Source organism: Lates calcarifer, linkage group LG7_1 (assembly GCF_001640805.2).
Source record: "Lates calcarifer isolate ASB-BC8 linkage group LG7_1, TLL_Latcal_v3, whole genome shotgun sequence".
In the NCBI taxonomy this organism is placed as follows: domain Eukaryota; kingdom Metazoa; phylum Chordata; class Actinopteri; family Centropomidae; genus Lates; species Lates calcarifer.
In genome coordinates, this window is record NC_066839.1 from 5,863,809 (window position 1) to 5,882,988 (window position 19,180).

Below are 19,180 nucleotides of genomic sequence, written 5' to 3' on the forward strand. Positions count from 1 at the left end.
AAATCCACACATTCACAGAGGTTATAATGTTCAGTATTTGTTCAAACTGTTTCAGAGTTGTGTTGATTAGTTTGGTGGACAAAATAACAGAACATTGTCAGTATAACACAATACAGTTCAAGAGCACCACAAACTACAGCCTTCATATTGGTTGAATAAACACCTCTCTAAAACAGTTTCAACAAATGGTGAACATTAAAACTTTCAGGGTTTATTGCAGGACTGGTGCATCAGAGCTAGCTAGACTTAGCTTGCAGTTAGCTAAACTTGCAACAGAGTGTAGCTTGTAGTGTAGCACTGGAGAGTCAAATTTTAGATTTAATTTTAAGACGTTTTGTAAATTGGCATTTTGTGTTTTAAAAGCATGATTTTGTGTTAATAATCTCCCGTTAGCCTGCTCTTAAGACTTAAGCTGCATACACACATAGATGTAGTATGTCAGTAAAGTAATGGTGTGAAGCCCCGCTGGTTTCATAAGGCCACCAGAATTCCAAACAGCTGAAAAGAAAGCAGTGTATTTACTCGATTTTAAAGAGGTGACAAGTCTACGGTCATCCTGTGGCCATATTGAGTTTCCCCATCCTTAGCCCTGAAACAACAAGCTATGTTTCCTACCACCACACAACTACCAGGAAAGCTAAAGCGATGTGATTCTGAGCCAACACTGATGCTTTCTGCTATCAGTAATCACCTCCCTGAAGCTCAAAAGTCGGGTCGTGGGGTATTTAAAGCGCTGCTGGTATGGACTGTTGTGCCAGCTCGGCCCCTCATTTAGTTCACCGTGACATTTAACTCCACTGTGCTTCATTTTATTTATTGAAAGTGCTGATAGATTTTTATTGCCCCGCAACACAAACTGACCAAAATATAGCCTACTACATCTTTAAAAAAGGTTGTTGGTCCACCCCAAATATTCAAGACCCTTGACTTTTTCATTGGATTTGCTCTAATTAGCTTCAGTACTAATTAGCTGCTGTATTAAATGCTACATGCTCCTTTAACCTTCATTTGTTTGTTCATCAATTTCAGCCATGTTTTTCTCTTTAGGCAGTTTTTCTCTGGGGTATTGATTACATCTCTAAAGTAGAAACGACTTCATCTGTTAGAGGCTGTTAAACTTTCATTTACTAAGGGCATAATACAGTATAACATCAAGTACTCAGTTCTTATGCACTTTAATTACAAGGGTCAGCAGTTGTTGATTTGTGCTGGCCTCCAACTAATAATGTTTTGTGCAAAATTTCACAAGAACAGCTTCCTATTGCTTGGTTAATTGATTCAAAGTGTGTTATTGTGGGAGAAGAAAGTCCATTCAGTACCCTTTTTGATTTTGAACACCTCCCACATTTAAGAAAAAAGAAAAAGGAAAGACTGAGGATCTAATTTGTGGTGCAACGCCAACACAAAGTGGAACATCTTAGGACTATGGAACAAAGAGAATGGCTTTAGTCCTCCTACAGTGTCTGAACTTTGACGTCTTCTGAAAGAACAGAAAAATACTGTAAGTCCTAATTCCCAGAAAATTGTCCTGGATTCTGCTCAAGAGACATTTTCTCTTGTTTTCAATTCTTTACAATAGACGGCAGTGAGTGCTTTTTAATGCAGAAAAACGTCCAACAGTATAATGGGCTACACACTGAGAAACTCTTAAATTATTTTTTCACACAGGGGCCTTTACTTAGTGATCACACTAAATTTTCTAGTTTTGTTTCACAATGTCTTTGTTGAAATATTGTCAGGGTCTGTTATCTTGCCTCCTGAGTCTGTGGGTGCTGTGCAGCCTGTATCTAAATCTATTGAATTAATACTGCTGTGAAGGAGGTGGGAGCCAGAACCATGGCAACCATCAGCTCAGATTAGTGTGGGACGTGAGCTGGCAGGAGACATGCACACACCGCACACGCACACGCACACTACACACTACACACTCGCACACACAAACAAATCAATATTTCTGTGTGTGTTGCCAACTAGAGCCCGACCCTCTCCACCCTGACAGATACAGATGTTCATTTATTGGTTGTGCTGATTGAATCGAGGTCTTCCTCTCTCCCACAGAGATACCAAAGTGTGCGTAACAGGTTTAGAAATATTACTCAAACCTGGATTGGCCTCACAGCTAATGATTAATGTAGTTTTTGTTGTTTTCTATTTGCTGCTGAAATGGTTGTTAGTTCTTTTTTGACAACAAGATGTTTCCTTGTGTTTTCCTTTCATTCTCAGTATATCTGCTACATCTTTGTTGCAATATGCACTTTTTTATTTGATTTCCACAACACGCTCTTGAAATAGAAATGTCTTAGGAGGTGTTATTTCACTTAATCAATACATGACAAAAATAGAAAAACCACTACCCTTATTCTTGTGCTATAGTCAGTTTTTCTTTTTACTGTGATGGATCTTGCTCCTCTTGGCACATTCACACTTTAATGTGATCATTGATTTTGAGACTACCCAGTTGGCCCTCACCCTATAACACGAACTTTAAGGGTTTTTCTTTAATGCTGCTTTTATCTTAAGTTTCACTGGCAGCGTTGACCTTTGTGGGTTAAAGGTGCATATCTGGGTGTCAGTTTAAAAACCTGAACTGGAGTATATATGGATTCCAAAACAAGGAGGCAAAGGAAGCAACAAAATTGAGCCAATATAAATTATTTTCTTTTTGTCCCATCTTGTTTATTTTGGATGGTCACGGTTGAATATTTTTAGCTTTAATGCTCCTCTCTCCCTCGGGCAGGATGATGAGGTGGTGCTCCAGAGTGTGGCCACCATCCAGAAGGAGCATCGCAAGTTCTGCCTGGCCGCAGAGGGACTCGGAAACCGTCTATGTTACCTGGAATCCACGTCGGAAGCTAAGGTGAGGATGGCACACACATCTTTGCTTAAAATTAGATATTTTGAAACTGCTGTATATGTTATGAAGAAATGATTTTCTATACAGTCTGTTCAGTCTGATTTGCATTATTATTTGAAGTGGCAGAAGCTGGACAACATTTATCCATTACATTTTGTTCTTTTAGTTCATTTATCCTTATCTCTAGCTAACTAACTGACCTGTTTATCCACTGCTTTTAGCTAACAATGTCAAGCATTTATTTTTTAACTGACTACTTCAACCAGTTAGCCTTACATTAATCTGTTATAGCTGTTTGAACTCTTTATTCACTTTAGCTAATTATTTCAAACATTTATCCCTACATTTAGCTAACTAATTGAGCTGCTTATCCATTACTTTTAGCTAAATATTTCAGCCATTTAACTACTTTTAGCTAACTATTTCAACTTCTCTGCTCACTTGGTAACTAGTAATGGACTCTTGATTGCAACATGTGGTGTTCAGGTGTCACAAATGACTCAATATGTGGATTAAAAAAAAAATTCAAACTAGATGAGCTTCTTCACGGTCTTTCCATGTGCCCCTGGCAACTACAGAAGCACCCCATATGGTTTAAGTACCCCTGGCTGGGAGTGTGTTAGTGGACACCCACCATGCTGATTAAAGAAAGCTGCTTTCTCTGATAAGATGATGAAATGAGGATTTGAAACAGCCAGTATCATATCCAGCGGAGACATTCCTGTAATTAACTAAGTGCAGCTTACTCAACTTCTTGAAACTGACCCAGATATGAATATTCAGACATTTTGTGAAAGCTAAACATGTGGTCTCATTCATTGTCCAAAAGATGAACAGGGATGGAGGATGATGTTCATTCTGATGAAAACACAAAAAGTTGGAGCTGTGCAGTATTAGTATGTGTTATGTTTGTGTGTCCCCTCAAAAAATTAATTACATTTCCCAGTAATCGGATCCTTGAACAATTAAATTTGGACCTAAAAATGTCTATAGTTAAATAGATGCAGAAAATGTAGCATCCAAATAAAGTCTGCAGTCCAGTTTTGCTCTTTGGCAGTCTCTCTTCCTGATGAGAGTGTAAATCAAAGAGACACTTGTGATTTCTTTCACTGAAACCCATCTGTTTATCCTCTTTCCCTTCCACCCGAACTTACTGAGATGAGCTGTCCTGTCAAATAACGGCGATGACTTAGAAACCGCAGATTCTGTGCAGGCCCTGTGGTGTAAACTGCAGCTAATTAGATTTTTTAAAAAATCTCAAAATGGGTGCCTTGGTGGTGCAGAGGAAAAACACAGCCTCACTGCTGCAGTGATCGGTCACTTCTTGCTGTGGTGCGTCCAGCTTGGCCACAACCCCAACAAACACAACTGACATTGTTTACGAGGTCAGTTAGGGATATTGCACTTGTTTCTGCACTGGTGCATCCCAGTGGTGGTCACTGAGCCCAGACAGGCCAAAACAACAACAAACATGATTTATAGAGAGTGATTTTGACCACTTTTGTCACTTTGTTGTTAGAAGAGTGAAATTTGTCATTGTAACTGAGCCGATGTAAATTTGCTACTTGCTGTCTGTGGTGTTGTAGCAACACAACAGAACTGTCAGCACTCCACTACACATCTCATTAAACTTCTTTTTGACAGGATGTACTGTACGGTCTTCAAAAGAAAAGACATGTTGAAATGAAGCAGATCATTTTGGCTCTAGAGAATATCTTTCTTAATAGGGAGCATAATTGTTGTATATCATTATGTGCATCATTAGTCACAACATTTTCAGTGACATTTCAATGGGGAGAGCAAGTGCACTGCCAGTCAGTAATGCAGAAGTATGTGGGACAGACAATGCTGCATATATATGCATACTGATGATGTGCTTACTGTTTTAATTTTGGCTTCACACTTAGTTCATGGTGTCAGAGTGATAATCACGTGACCACAACTGTTAAACTCTCCACTGCCAGGTTCTGATGTTTTTATGAGCTGTGCATATCAAGTAAAGCCTGATTTAATTGGGCCACTGAGCAATAAAGACTGAGTAAAATTTGGGGATGTGAGGGCATGTTTTTGCTCACCCACCTGGAACTGTTGTTCAGTTAGAGGGCAGCGCCTGCAGAGCTCTACGGGCTGCCCTTCTCAAACACCTCTCTCTCCTCTCACCTTGATACCGGCGACAATGCTCCGGGCCTCCTTGGGTGTGAAATGTGGCCGAGTGTCGGGGGGTTGGCGGCTGTGGTTTGGCATGAGGGGAGGGGCTGTCATCTGCCGGCTGATCTCAGGTGTTGACACCTCATTTCCCAGACTCTAATGAAACCTGGCTGTCTGCCGCTGCTGGAGGTAGAGAGAAATAAGTGAAGTGAAACAGGGGGTCATTGGGTCCAATTAAAGAAGAGTTCTGAGCCAGAGTTAAGATGAATGTTCCACATATTATACACTACAACAGCACATTGTAAGCTTCCATTATTGTTGTTTTGTCATTCTTTCTTTCTATTTATATTAAACATATTGTTTTGATTATTTCTGTTGAGGTTTTGATTGTATAAAAGGACAAGGCTGGCGATATTTCATGTTCTTTTGACCGTTAAAATATTCCATGAAAAGACTGAAACTACCAAAGTGTTACCAGTCTCACAATACTTTCCAACTTGCCTATTATGTCTTCAGCTCTTGGCCCTACATTTGATGGTTCCTGTAGCTGTAAATCCTTCAGAATAGGTCATGAATACATACTGGTCTTACATTACTTGGTGATGGATCCTATTTTGGTCTTTTCATGAATTTTGTTGACAATAAGAAAAATTTGGAATATCACCAGACTGATCCTTTTATATGATAATTCTTTTCATTCATGTCTGCTTGCATGTCTTTTGTCTGGGAACAAAAGGAAGTTGATAGGATTTACAACAGTAGATGACCTTGAGAGAATGGAAGAATGAATTTATTTCAGGTTATTTGATCTCCTTCGAATAGCCTCAATATGATGTGATAATCTAGGTAGTTAAATTATTATTATTTGATCTTTTGAAGGATCATTTTACTCATTTTTTCAGCTTATGTCATTGTATTGTCTCAAGCTCCCTGTGGAGTATGGAAAAAAAAAAAACTTTTTAAAGGTCAGTGTGAACACTGAGACAATCTCTACTATTCCCAGACATGGCAGAATGTTCAGCATGTCTGCCCAGCCCTGAAAGAATTATGATAATTGGGAAATTGGCGGTGAATAATTCATAAGAGGTGTAAGGTCTGCAGCAGGTTGTGAGTTATCACTGTAGAAGGTCGTATGACACCACAGGTGGAGCTGTGTCATGTCATGTAGCGTCCTCTTGAAGGAAAAAGTGAATATTCAACTTAACCTTTCTCAACTTCTGTGGTGACATAACCAGATTTTGGGGCAGCTAGCATGCTACAAAGTGTCTTTTTCCATGATAGTTCTTGGATTTTTTTGATCAATGGCAACATCTTATCTGGATCTAAATGCAATTAAATGATGAGTATCAGAGGTGACAGCATTTTTGCTCAGGCAGTTCACACAGAGCCGTACATTAACACTCTCTCTCTCTCACACACACACACACACACACACCAAGTGGTGCTGGAGGCTCCCATGCATGTTTGTGTTGAGTTACAGAGCAGCGCCATCCTCATTATCACCCAGCAGCCCTCCCCTCTGCTCACATTTCTCACTTCACTGCAGAGTTCAAAGGTCAGCCGGTTGTGTTACCGAGTCAGGGCTGGCACCCAGCACCTTAAATCATCTCTCATCCTTGTCTGTGTTTGGGAGAGATGCATAGTGATGTGTGTTATGTGGTTAACACTGGCTATTGTTATGAAATGGGAGATAAACAGTACTGAGTATGTCCTAAATAATATTAGAATCATTTAAAAATATCAGGGTAGGGGTATGAATGGATATGAAGGTGTGAAACTGGGCTATGGCTAATTTGTTTGTTTACATGTGATGTCAGTGGTGTAATGTTAATCAACACTGCCATCTAGCATATCAGGAAGTAAATAATTTTTTTACACTTTGATAAGCAGGTGCAGTTAATGAACAGTTCCCCAGAAACTACCAAATGATGGTTCAATATATACTGTACTCGTATTCTTCAGTTTCATCTCTTTGCATTGCTCTTGTCTTCCAGTAACATATACCCTTATATATCCACTGTTCCATGTCGTGGACAATCCCTGATCACTGAATAATTTTCATTATCATCAGTTGTTCCTACATTTATTGTATTTTAACAGCAATGCAGTGAAAGTTTGCAGACAAACACAGTCTGCTGAAAAGAGGAAGACAAATCTTCATCCTCTTATAGCAGAGAGCCAGACAACCCTGTGTGCTGAGGAATGAGGCCCAGCCAAACTAATTATTGGTCACTGCAGCCGTGGGCTGCACACCTTTTGACAGCCCTCCCCATAATCCCCAGCCACTCGTTAGCAACACACCGGGATGGCAAAGAAGTTGGAAGTCATCAGAATTATTTATGAGCACCACTGCTCACTGAGCAGTTTAATCATTTCACTTGGTCTCTTGTCTCAGATCACGGCCTGCAAAGAATTTTTTGACCAATTACTGCTGGAAACATTTACTAAATATGAGAATGCAGATAAAACATTAAGTATATTCAGTTTCATTCCTTTAAGATACATAAGGATAAAAAGATCCCTGCAAACAATACGGATACAAACCTGTGTGGCACTAAAATTTAAGTTAAGGAAACGTCTAGCTCAGCTGGTCTGCTTATAGATTTGGTAAATTAGAGTTTAAATATCTTTCTGATGTCAGTTCAAGAAGTTCTTTCCAAAAATATACAATTATATATTTATTTACTGAGCCGTCATAGGCTTCAGTTGGGAGTTACTTTAGGGTGACAGTGCAGTTTTTATTTAGGTCACCGCCTGCACGTCACAGTCCATCAAACTGCTTCGATACTCAACTTTCACAATGTCAGCGAGAATCAGAAAATATGTTTATACAATTCTAAAAACGTTTTTGCTCTGAACTCTTCAGTCTCAAGTTCTTGGAAGGTTTGTTATTAAGTTTGTCTCTAGTCCTATCTGGCATTTTCCTCTCAGAAGTCAGAGTGCTGTAGATCAGGGAAGTTGGGTGCAGCTGCTGGGTGGCAAAAATACAGTCAAGGAATTTCAAGGAGAATAAACTCCTGGTGCATTGTTTTTGTACCCAGGAGAGGAGACTGTTTTTGCTTAAAGCAGCCTGTCATTGCCTCTTCAACTTCAAACTGTTTCTCCCCTGTCTCCCCTTCCCTTGTCCTCCTCTCCTTTCCCTCTACCCTGCAGTATGTTCCTCCAGACCTGTGTATTTGTAACTTTGTGTTGGAGCAGTCCCTGTCAGTGCGGGCCCTGCAGGAGATGCTGGCTAACACTGGGCAGAACAGCGAAGGGGTAAGTACCTCCGTCCTTCCCACTGATACCCCCAACCTCTCCCTGTTTTTACATACACATCACATACACACAAATGCACTCTTGTGTACACAAATCAATCTGTTGTCTGCTGCTAGCACAAAATGCCCTTGAGTTTTTTGTTTTTTGTTCAGCTTTCATTCTCTATCTCTGTGATTTTGTCTTTTAGGTGCACTATAATCTAAGATGAGTATAATGCATAAATATTATTTTCAACTGTTTTCAGGTTACAATAATTTATTGGAAGGGATATTTATTGAATGAACTTGAACTGCCTCACTGGCAGAGCAGTCAAAGTACTGGAAGCACATGCACTGAATCTGTTTAAGGAGGCTTCAAATACTGAAAACTGGCCTGATTGGAAAATATTTTAGGGATTTTTTGAGGCCACCAAACTGAGGTCAAGTCCAGCCATGATACAGTCAAATGCTGTCAGGTTTCTCATGAATACAACCTTTAAATACAAAAGCAATACTTCAAACTCCTTTGGGAAATACATCGGGAAATCAAATGTAGATCTAGCACAGCTGGAGCTGTTCATTGACATTTACTGTTCAAGAAAAGCAACTAACAAAATTTGATGCTGACAATAACTTGGGAGTACCTGCTGGCTCTAATACAGTAGCTTGGTCTTGGTCCCACGTTTTCCCAACTTGAAGACAAGTTCATTCAAGGTACACAAGTGTATCATGAATCTGCAAAAATAGATTATTCAAATCACTAATTTTTAATTTAAACACTTTAAAAATCTGATCTCAATAGTTTCTTAACTTGGGCACTTTACTTCTTTGCTTGCCCTAAACAGTAACTTGTCACATTACAAAGATAATATCATTAAAATGAGCTAACTACAAAAACAAAGTGTAAAATAAAGTTTTTTTTAAAAAAAAGGAATCCCCACTTTAGGGTGGGAGGAGGGGTGGTTCACGGTCCGGCAAGTGAGCTTTTATGTCTTTAAATATAGAAGGTCAAAAAACTGTATTACTGTAGCAAGTGTAATGTCTAAATATTCAAATGCATTCTGTACGAATTTAACAACCAGAAACATGCATCCTTTATCAATAATGTGTAACTGACAATGTTAGAAATCAATAAGTAGGTTGGATCGAATCCCAGCAGCATTTGGTCCAAGTAGACAGGCCACACCTAGCAATACTCTGAACTACTTTAACACCAAGAACTGTAATTGAATTCTAAATAGAAGCTGTCTCTTTTCATTCCCTGTAACACGTCCCTGTTTTGCAAAAAGAGATCAGAAGGCTCTGATAATGAAAGACTGTTGGGGATCAAAGAAAGGGAGGGGGAAATTATCTGTGAGTGCTCTGCTGCATCCACAGCCTCCTCTCTGTCCTCGCCCTGCGCTCTCTTGATTTACGCTAAACAGCGTGCAAGCCCCGACCCTTCCCCTCCCGTCCCGTCCCGGCCCCTGCTCCAGCTCACTTGGCATGTTTATTAGAGCAGGTAAGTAATCCTTGATCGGGCAGACTCTCTGCAGTGCCATGGGGGCGTCAACGATGGCAGTGAAGCACTCCTGGTGGGGCACGTGTGCTCTGTAAACCGCTATCAGATGCTCATATTCAGTCGTGCTGCTGCGCTCTAACACAGTCATTTCATGTGTCATTTAATCTCATCATGCAACACTTGTAGCTATGGAGCCAAAGGGAGAGGTCAGGAGATGGGAGGAGATGGCATCAGCCTTCTCCACATAATCTGTTTTGGGAAAAACAAAGAGAAAACAGCGCCTAATTCTCAAATACATCCTGTGATTAAATTTATGAACAAACCACCACAGACAAGGAACTGCTTCTTATTGGTGGAGTTTTTTTCTTTTCATTTTTTTTCCATCACTGTTCCTTTTGGATATGCATGGTCTATGCTGATTTTGAAAGCATTCCTAGTATTATAATACTTAGGACCATTAGTATTCTTGGAACAGAGATGACAAAGCTATGGTAGCATGACTCATTGTGCAGTACAGATGTGGCTATTAGAGAAACGCGAGCACCACACAGCATTAAGGCACTGTTTGCAAGATAAATTGAGTACAAAAATCCCACAACACTAAACGCAAGATAGCCCAAATTGATGTGCTGTGCTGCTCTAGCTACCACTGTACTTTCATGCACAACATAGCCCTCTGGCACAGATGGTTCTTTAAGTGTCTTATTTTGTATACCGCTTGGGTCCTCTCCGCTGGAGAATCAGGCCCGCATTGTTATTAGCCTCGGTAGCAGATTTGTTTTGTGCTCAACAGTGCAACATTGTTGGCTGGCCTTGTTTGGCAAGACAACATGATGTTGGCTAGAATACAAACTCTCTGGTAGCAAGGCTAATAAATCATCCTCCTCTTCCCTTTCCGCAGTATACGGGCCCATTTCTCTCTATTGTTGCTCTCAGATTTGTGTAATTGACTGCCATACATCCCAATAACACATTCTTTTCATTTGTATTTGTGTGTTACTAGAGTGCCGACCATGAAAAATGGGTAGGTCCATCAGTTCATTCATCCATCATGTTGTCACTGTGCATGACAAATGTCCAGACTGCCCAACGGAAGGGTTTAACTTTCGGCACCTTCACTTGAAGTGACGCCTATTTCTTGATTGTCATAAAAGCTGCGTTTATAGCTTGTACAGCATTTAGTTTATAAGGGAACGACAGGTAATACATTGTAGGGAGATATTAAGCTAATGGCAATACATTTCAATTTTTCCACCTCACCACATCTTGTGCAAATGGATATTAAAAGACATTTATTTCTGTGTAGACTCCCTCAGGGTAGTAAATTAAGCTTTCACCTCAACAGAGCTCCAAATTTTCTCTTTCCCACAACCAGTCTGGGGACAATCATTTAACCTGTCAGACGTCTCTGAACTTTAACTTATGACAATCTTGAAATAGACATCCATTGGTGCTGTCACCTTGTGCACATAAGTCAAATGTTTTGCCTGACCTCTTTGAAGACTACTTTATGTGCAAGTGTGCAAGCACTTTCAAGTGATAGAGCCTGCTTCTCATTTGCTTTAACGCATTAATTAAACCTTTTTTTTTGCTTTTAATGCGATAAAATACATGCTTAAGTAAAAATGCATACATATAATCAAATGTTAGTTACCCAAAGGTAGAAATGAGCTCTCATAATTTATCTGGTTTACTGAGTCTAAAAGAAAGGATCTGAAAACCCACACGTTGGCAGAAAACTCACTTTGTGGTTTGGGTGTGCTGCTCTGTTTTCTCTGGGTTTGGTCTCTAACATCAGTTAAATTTAAGGGTATTGACACGAGGAAATGTCCTGAAATCAGTTTTGATTTCAGAGTGTTCATCATGCACCGGTGTTGAGCAAAGCGTGTTGGAAGATGATTCAAAGACGATTTTACTCAGTGCCTCATACACTGGACTGCCAACACACCACACTTTGTTTCATTTCTTTCTCATCTGTGGTTTTAACTTTCAGTATGTGGTTTTGGTATGTGGTTTCTTTGTTTTGTTTTTTGTTTGTCTGCAACTGTCACATATTACACATCACAGTGTGTGTCACACTATATCATGATTGACTGTCATAAAGTTAATATAAAGCAAATGGTGCACGATCTCTGTCTCATTATCCAGATGATTTGAAGGACAGGTCATTGAATATGTACATGAGAATCAATACATCAGATGGTACTTAGCAAATGAGTCTGGAATTAATCTCTCCTCCATGGCCTTGAAAAACTGATTAGTGTGCTATTTCCCATGCTCAGGCTGGTCCATATAAGATAAGCTATTGATATGAAGTGAACATTTAGGTAAATTACTTAGTCATGGTTTGATGTAATGGCTCTGGCAAAGAGACAGCAGACACGGGTAAAGACTTGTAAAGCCAAGAAGGCACAGAAATGAAGTAAGTGTTTAGGAGAGTGGTTCATATAAGTGACTGGTACAATGACACCAAAATAATCCACGTGTTGGGAGCAGTTTGACTGTTAAAACTATTAACAGAAAATATGTCAATAATATAATCTGCGATCACCATCAATCATTTATCAAATACGCGAGTAAATTCTGACTTCTTACTTCATTAGGGTGGTTTACAGAGACAAAACTGGCTGAGGTACAGCTCATCATGGAGGCAAGGTAGACTACTTTAAAACCGTTTACCACAGACATATATTGGCCACTGTGACATAACACACATCTTTTTAAAACTACTAACAAACATCACAGCCACTGCTTGAAAAAAACACGCTACTTATTACTGCAGAACTTGCCTGAGAATCATCGGGTTTTGAAGTTTTCTTCGGTAACAAAGTTATCCGGTGATAGTTGTCAGTATATCCATGGGTACACAGCAAAGATGAAGTACTAATAGCGAATTCGGCGTACGTAATTCTACAAAATGTAAAAAAGAAAGGCTATAAAAACGGTGTTCCTGTTGCCGCTTCTAGCGTAACTCAAGTCCATAGCAACATTAGCCTACATGTATACTTTTTAAAATTATATTTCTTAGTAGAATCAATTTATTATAGTCTATTCAAGTAGGTGGATAATATTTTAGGTTTCAACGTAACAGAGGTAAAACGCCAAAAGCATGTAATTTATATATATATTTTTTAAAACTTCCGCTTTTACGACGATTGGTTACGTTCTCGGTTCAAGGCACTGATTGGGCCGCTTTCTGCCAATCAAAATTGGCAACAGTGGCTACGATTGTAGTGGTGGCATCTGGGGCACCTAGGGCACCTGTGGAAATAGTATTATTGTTATCATGAACACTTTCGCTACCTGCGACTGGAAAACAGGTAAAAATAGATAAATAAAAATGGATAGCAAACGACTGTAGCATGAGATCCTGAGGTCGCAGATGTTGCTATAGTTACAGTACCCGTTGATAGAGGAAGACGTGTCTAACGTACCGAAGCTAGCCACCAGCGTTCAAGTATTTCACACTGGCCAAATTTAAAAAAACCCAAACCTACCAAGGCGCAGCTGAACTTAAGTATGACAGTTCGGGGGAATCCACGTCTGTGTTCGGCGGCTGTAAATTAAGTTAAGAAAACAGAAAGGATGAAATTCCGGAGTTAAAATACAACTCTTAAATTCCAAGATGGCGCATAGTTTGTTGAAGAAATGCTGCCAGAAATGTGAGGAGGTGTTGTTGCATCTGGTTGAACTCCATTAGTTGTCCGTTATTTTTGTGTTATTTTATGGTCGTTTATTTAGTCAGTCTAATTCAACAGTCCAACAATAAAGTCAACCTTTGTGACAGTTATTCTGTCGACGTTATGTTGAAATTAGAGATTAGAGAGGTGTTTCATGGTCACTTATGAGACTGTAATTTGTATAAACTGAAATACGTTTACTTCCTTTTTAGCTGGCTAGGTGCACATAAACTCCACTTGATTATCTAAGCCATCGAGGGTTATGGTGATCTGCATTAGAGCTAGTAAAGTTAAAATTAAAAAGTTAATTCTATTGAATTTTCTGTATTTAACTTTGGTGGTACTCTAATGTTAGATAGCACAATGTATTCTTGAGTGTTAGCATGGAGTGTAAAGCTAACTGTATACCACGGCACTTGATATATTTTGGTGTATAGCTATGTCTTCATGACAGAGTAGACTAAAAATACAACTTACACCTCCTCTGCTAATACATATGTTTTCATACAGACGCATCTACACAAACTTCTCTGTGTCTAACACAAATGCACTTCAAGCTGTTCAGGATACAGTACTTACAACGGGAGGGGCAACAAACCAAAGGTCACAGTTCCTGGCAGTGATGTGTCAGCATGACAGCGGGCCTGAAATACAGGCTGGCTCTCTCTCCGTGCCCCCCCCCTCACTCCCAGCTGTTGCTGGATACTCTTCCCATTTTTCTTTTGATCGAACCCCCCGTTTCCTTTTTTGTCTGTCTTATACAAGCCATCTGGGAGAGATTTGGTAGCCAAGAGAGAGTTAGCCTGGGGTCATATTCAGGGGACAGTTGGGAGTTCCCTTTAGGTCAGTTTAAATGTGACCTCCACAAGCAAACACACAAATTAATGCTGACAACTGGGCAAGAAAGAGGATAGCCTCCATGTATTGCTTGTTGGATAAACACTGCAGAGTGCAGCACAGTGGTTAGCATAGTATGGGCTTGGTCACAGCTGTGTCTGTTTGTTTGGAGTTTAAATGTTGTTTACCACCAGTCAAATTAGGTGGTCTGGACACTCTAAGTTAAGTGTAGGGGAGAACAGAGTGTGTTTAAACTGAATATAAACAAAACTTTCAGAAAAACTAGCAGAAATGTATTAGACCCTTTGAGTTTTGTCTCACACTCAACTGATTTGAGAGTGAAATGACTCCATTACTGTTGTAAGTCAGCTCACAATACCAAAACCCAAGTAGAAGTTGCTGTCACAGAGATGGTTTAGATGTCACTGCTTTATGGTATCTTTTCTTTTTTTTCTTCTGCTGCCAGAGGTTGATTAAAAAGGTAAGTACTTTCTTTATTCACCACAGTGATGAAGAAAAAAAGTCTCATCTTCATTCCTTGTTGCTCCTCTGTTTCCTCACATTTCCTCAGGCATTTTGCAACCGTATGTCAGAGTTATTCTTGTTTGTCACAAGAATGGGCAAGCTGTCTAATGAGTGCAGTACTGTACATGTTTGTGTTTGTTGCTTTGTCTGAGTGTGTAGTTTTTTTGTGTTCCTCTTCCTCTTCAATTGTCTGTTCTATTGCTTGCACTTGGAATGGAGGTCCAAAGCAGAATGATCCATTCAGATTCATGCAGTTTACCTGACCGGGTCCAGAAGTCATCAGAATTGATGCTAGGACGTGATTATAATCTCATACCTGTGTATTTCCCTGCAGGCGGGTCAGGGGGGCGGACACCGGACCCTGCTCTACGGTCACGCCATCCTCCTACGCCACTCCTTCAGTGGTATGGTGAGTATCAACAATGCAATCTGATGAAATTTACAATTAAGAAAAGCAATTACATATTTGAACAGGAGCTGATTTCCACTCACAGTTTGTTGTAGCGTTTCCTTTGACTTAACTCATTTATTTTTCTCACACCAGTATTTGACCTGTTTGAAGACGTCAAGGTCTCTGACAGACAAGCTGTCATTTGATGTCGGACTACAAGAAGATTCAATCGGTACAGTATGACTAACAGGGCACTTTACAGAGTTCACTTGGCTTTTTGCTGTTTTTAAATTAAGTCATTCTTCTTGAATAGCCATTTCAGGTCAACCTAACCTTGAGATGGAATGAGTACCCATGGGAGAAATACAGCCTGTGTACAGTGATGCTACAATTGACATTTAAACTACAGGAATGCTTCAGGACAGTTATCAAGTAGAAATAATACTTGAGCTACTCCACCAGTACTTTCTCAGAAGCTTTTTGCTGCTCAGAATAGACAGTCAGTTTAACAGCAGACTGTCTAAACTGGCACATGTATGGCTGTGTCGGCCAATAGATATTTTCCCACTTCATCACTAATTAATGAATAATCTTTTCATGTGTTTGTGTCAACAGGAGAAGCCTGTTGGTGGACCATCCACCCTGCATCCAAGCAGAGATCTGAGGGAGAGAAAGTTCGCATTGGAGACGACCTGATTCTCGTCAGCGTGTCAACAGAGAGATACCTGGTAGGTCAAGTCCGATGGCTTCTGAATACAGTAGACGTTTTCACACTGACCTGTAACTGAGAGGAAAATTAGAAGGTTTAAAGAAGTATTTTTTTGTTTATTCTTAACCTGTACTACTTGTTTTTCAGAGACATTGAGACTCTGCTGCACTTTTTTGAATAGAAGAAGTATAATTTATTTTGTTAGAATTCTATCAATTCACTTCAGTGAAACGTTATTTACCCCTGCAGTTGTAGCAGCAGCTTACTAACCAGGTCAACAATTACAGCTACAATAAGTAGGAGCGGGGAAAACCCCCACTGTTAATCATAAAGCTAAAGCAATCAAAGGTTATATATAATAATATAAATGTCCAAAAGTATATACAACAAAGCTTTATCAAGAATTCAGAATAAAGTTGCCTCATGTTTATTTCCAATATGAAATGACTAATTATCTGCAAAATCGTATTTATTTTTCTTTATGTATCATAAACACATCCTAGTCATCTTTAGCTTGTGATTTATCAGTTTGCTGTAAATAATTCAGATGGTTATAAATTGTGGTCAGTTATTCATTTTGATTTCTGTGCCATCTCCCATGGTAACTCCTCTTCAGAAAAAAGGAGGCTGTGTTACATTTGAGCATGATCTGTCTTAAACACACCATCACACAACAGGAAGGAGACACAGTTTTAAAAGATGATGGGTTAATTGCAGCTCAAACAATCTCATTAAATCAGCAGGCCTCCTTTCAGTTTTGCACTTCCTAGATAAGAGGTTTTTCTCATGAATATTTACTGTTTTCCAGACAGTCTTGATACATCAGATACAATCTCTTGTTTTTGATTCACACTCCATCTTCCCTCATTTTCCTTTGTCTGGTTTCCCTGTCAGATCTTACTTAATTGAGATGCTATTGTTTTTGGGGACTGCCAAATGTTTTCATGTCAGAACAAAAATGCCTGCCTCTGCGCGCCAAATGCAAAAAGAGAGGGTTGTTTTTTGGAGATTATTCGCCCCACATAGCTGGAGTTATCTGCTCTGATTCACTGTCTCTTTCAAAAGGCACTTTGGAAAGTTTCATAGCTGTCGGATAGCTCTGATACCCGTCTCACTCCAGCCAACTTCAGAGTGACAAGGCAATTGAAGGGGAAAACTTTAGAACTTTACACTGCTATCTGTAATGGAAATCTGATTACCTGTAAAGCCCTCCTGTGCATTTTCTTTTTAAAAATAATTTTTAGGGAATGCATCCATCAGACTGATGAGCTTAGAGTTAATGCTGTCTCCCTTATGCAGAGCTATACACACGACCTCAATTAACTTATTTGGTAAAGAGAGAGGAGAGGGGGATTTCGAGAGGGAGAGTGAGAGGATGAAGAAGAGGCCGAGAGAGAGAAATGGCAAAAGGGAGGGACAGAGACGTGCAAGGCATAGGAGAGTGAGCAGCGCTGGCTTCTAGTGGCTGCTCCGGCCCTTCAGGGAGGGAAGTGTGCAATTAAAGCAAAACTGGCAAAGAGCCAGACTTTCATCTCCTCCGATGGGAAATCTTCACCTGATTCAGCCCGACAGAAACTCCGCTTTTGAAGAATGGAACACATCAGAAATTCAGGCAAAAGCAATCAGCGCTCCATTACTGTGGACAATCAGAACTTGTGACGCAGTCTTTTTTAGGACAGAGGCTGGTTTGTTGCTTTGTGTCTTTGTGTCCAGTTAGGCTGAATTGTGTCAGCAGTTTCCCTTTGCTCTGCATCTAGTGTTAGAGCTTGGTGTTCAAATGTCAGGGCAATAAAAAAAATATCTTATTGTGGGGAGCTAGTGCACAAAAAATGTGACTTTATATAGTTATAATCCACACACTGGATTGCACAGAAATGCATGGTATATTGTGCATTTTTGAAACACCAAGACTGAATAATAAAACACTTAAATGATGGTTGTAGTTGGCTCAACAATGATGTAAAATTGCATTGTTTTCAGGGGAATTCAGTGAGATGGAAAGGGATGCACCACATTTACATATTTTTGCCAATCAACACATCAGCTCTTGTGAGGATGCAACTGGATGCCAGGATATAATCTAGCCTCCACTCGCCTCTGAATCTTTCCTGTAGGGAATTGGGAGCCGCTCCAAGTGTTTCTGCTGGAAGGAATTATTGTAGAATATTATCTGGACATTGCTGCATAGAGAAACAGTGATGCAGCGCAGGGGTTTTTAGCCCACAGTGTTATAACACTGCAGCTCCAGTGGAGAGACACAAAGTTGTTTTAATCTCTCTTCAAATCCCAACACTGGGACATCTCCCTCCTCGATGCAGAATCGCTGAATCTCAGTGTTTGTCTATGTTTTCCCTCTTGCTAACACAACTGTTTTACTGGCAGTCTCCATCCTTCTGTCTAATACTTTTTCTCTCTTGCAGCACCTCTCTATCTCCAATGGCAACTTCCAGGTGGACGCATCCTTCATGCAAACTCTGTGGAACGTCCAGCCTACCTGCTCTTCAAGCAACATGGCTGTAGGCAAGTTCACAGCAACAGCAGTGATGACAGCAAAGATATAGCAACTGTCTCTAATCCAATTTATGTCAAGGACATTTCAACGCATTTTAAAATAGTTTTCAAATAGTATGGTTCTGTACAACCAAATGCAACCAAGGCTCAGAAACTCACACTTATAAATAAATAAATATCTTTATGTTGTAGTCTTGGTTAGTCTCTGAAAATAGACCACACGACCACAATAGAGAACTTCTGCATAATCAAAGAGGAAAACAAATATCTGGTAAACCTATTTTGTTTTTGTCCTATTAGGGTTTTTGATTGGTGGACATGTGATGCGTCTTTGTCATGGACATGATGAGAGCTTGACCATCCCTGGAGCAGACAAGAGTGAGGAGGAGCAGAGGTTAGTAGATAAATAAGGTTGTCTTGTGACTATAGAGTCTGGATTTAAAATCTCTGATACTAACGGTTGAGAAAGTAGTTTTGTCGGTGATAACTGAGAAACACTGTCCTTTTCTGCAACAGTCACTCAGCCGTACAAGTGCTGATTAAGGCACTTCCCAAAGCTGTGACTGTGAAACTGCATAGTGACAGTGAGACTCATATCTCCTGTATGTGAGTGTAAATAACTGTGTGAAGAGGAGTAGGAGGAAAACGGCCTATAACCTCCCTCTGTGGATATTTTCTTCTTCCAGAATTTGTATCACAAAAAATAAATATATAAAAATAAATGAATACTTTAAAGTTTATTGATAGATCTATGTTTTGCTATTCTGCAAGACTTGAATCAACCATGC

General features: G+C 39.8%; 1 protein-coding gene across 1 annotated transcript in view; it reads left to right on the forward strand.

Moving 5' to 3' along the window:
* Positions 1–19,180, forward strand: part of ryr3 (ryanodine receptor 3) — a 107,148-nt gene that overhangs the window by 12,478 nt on the left and 75,490 nt on the right. Inside the window, 7 exon segments of the mRNA XM_051071777.1 lie at positions 2,738–2,857; positions 8,156–8,260; positions 15,116–15,190; positions 15,326–15,404; positions 15,788–15,900; positions 18,302–18,401; positions 18,693–18,786. Coding sequence (XP_050927734.1) covers positions 2,738–2,857; positions 8,156–8,260; positions 15,116–15,190; positions 15,326–15,404; positions 15,788–15,900; positions 18,302–18,401; positions 18,693–18,786 — 686 coding nt within the window.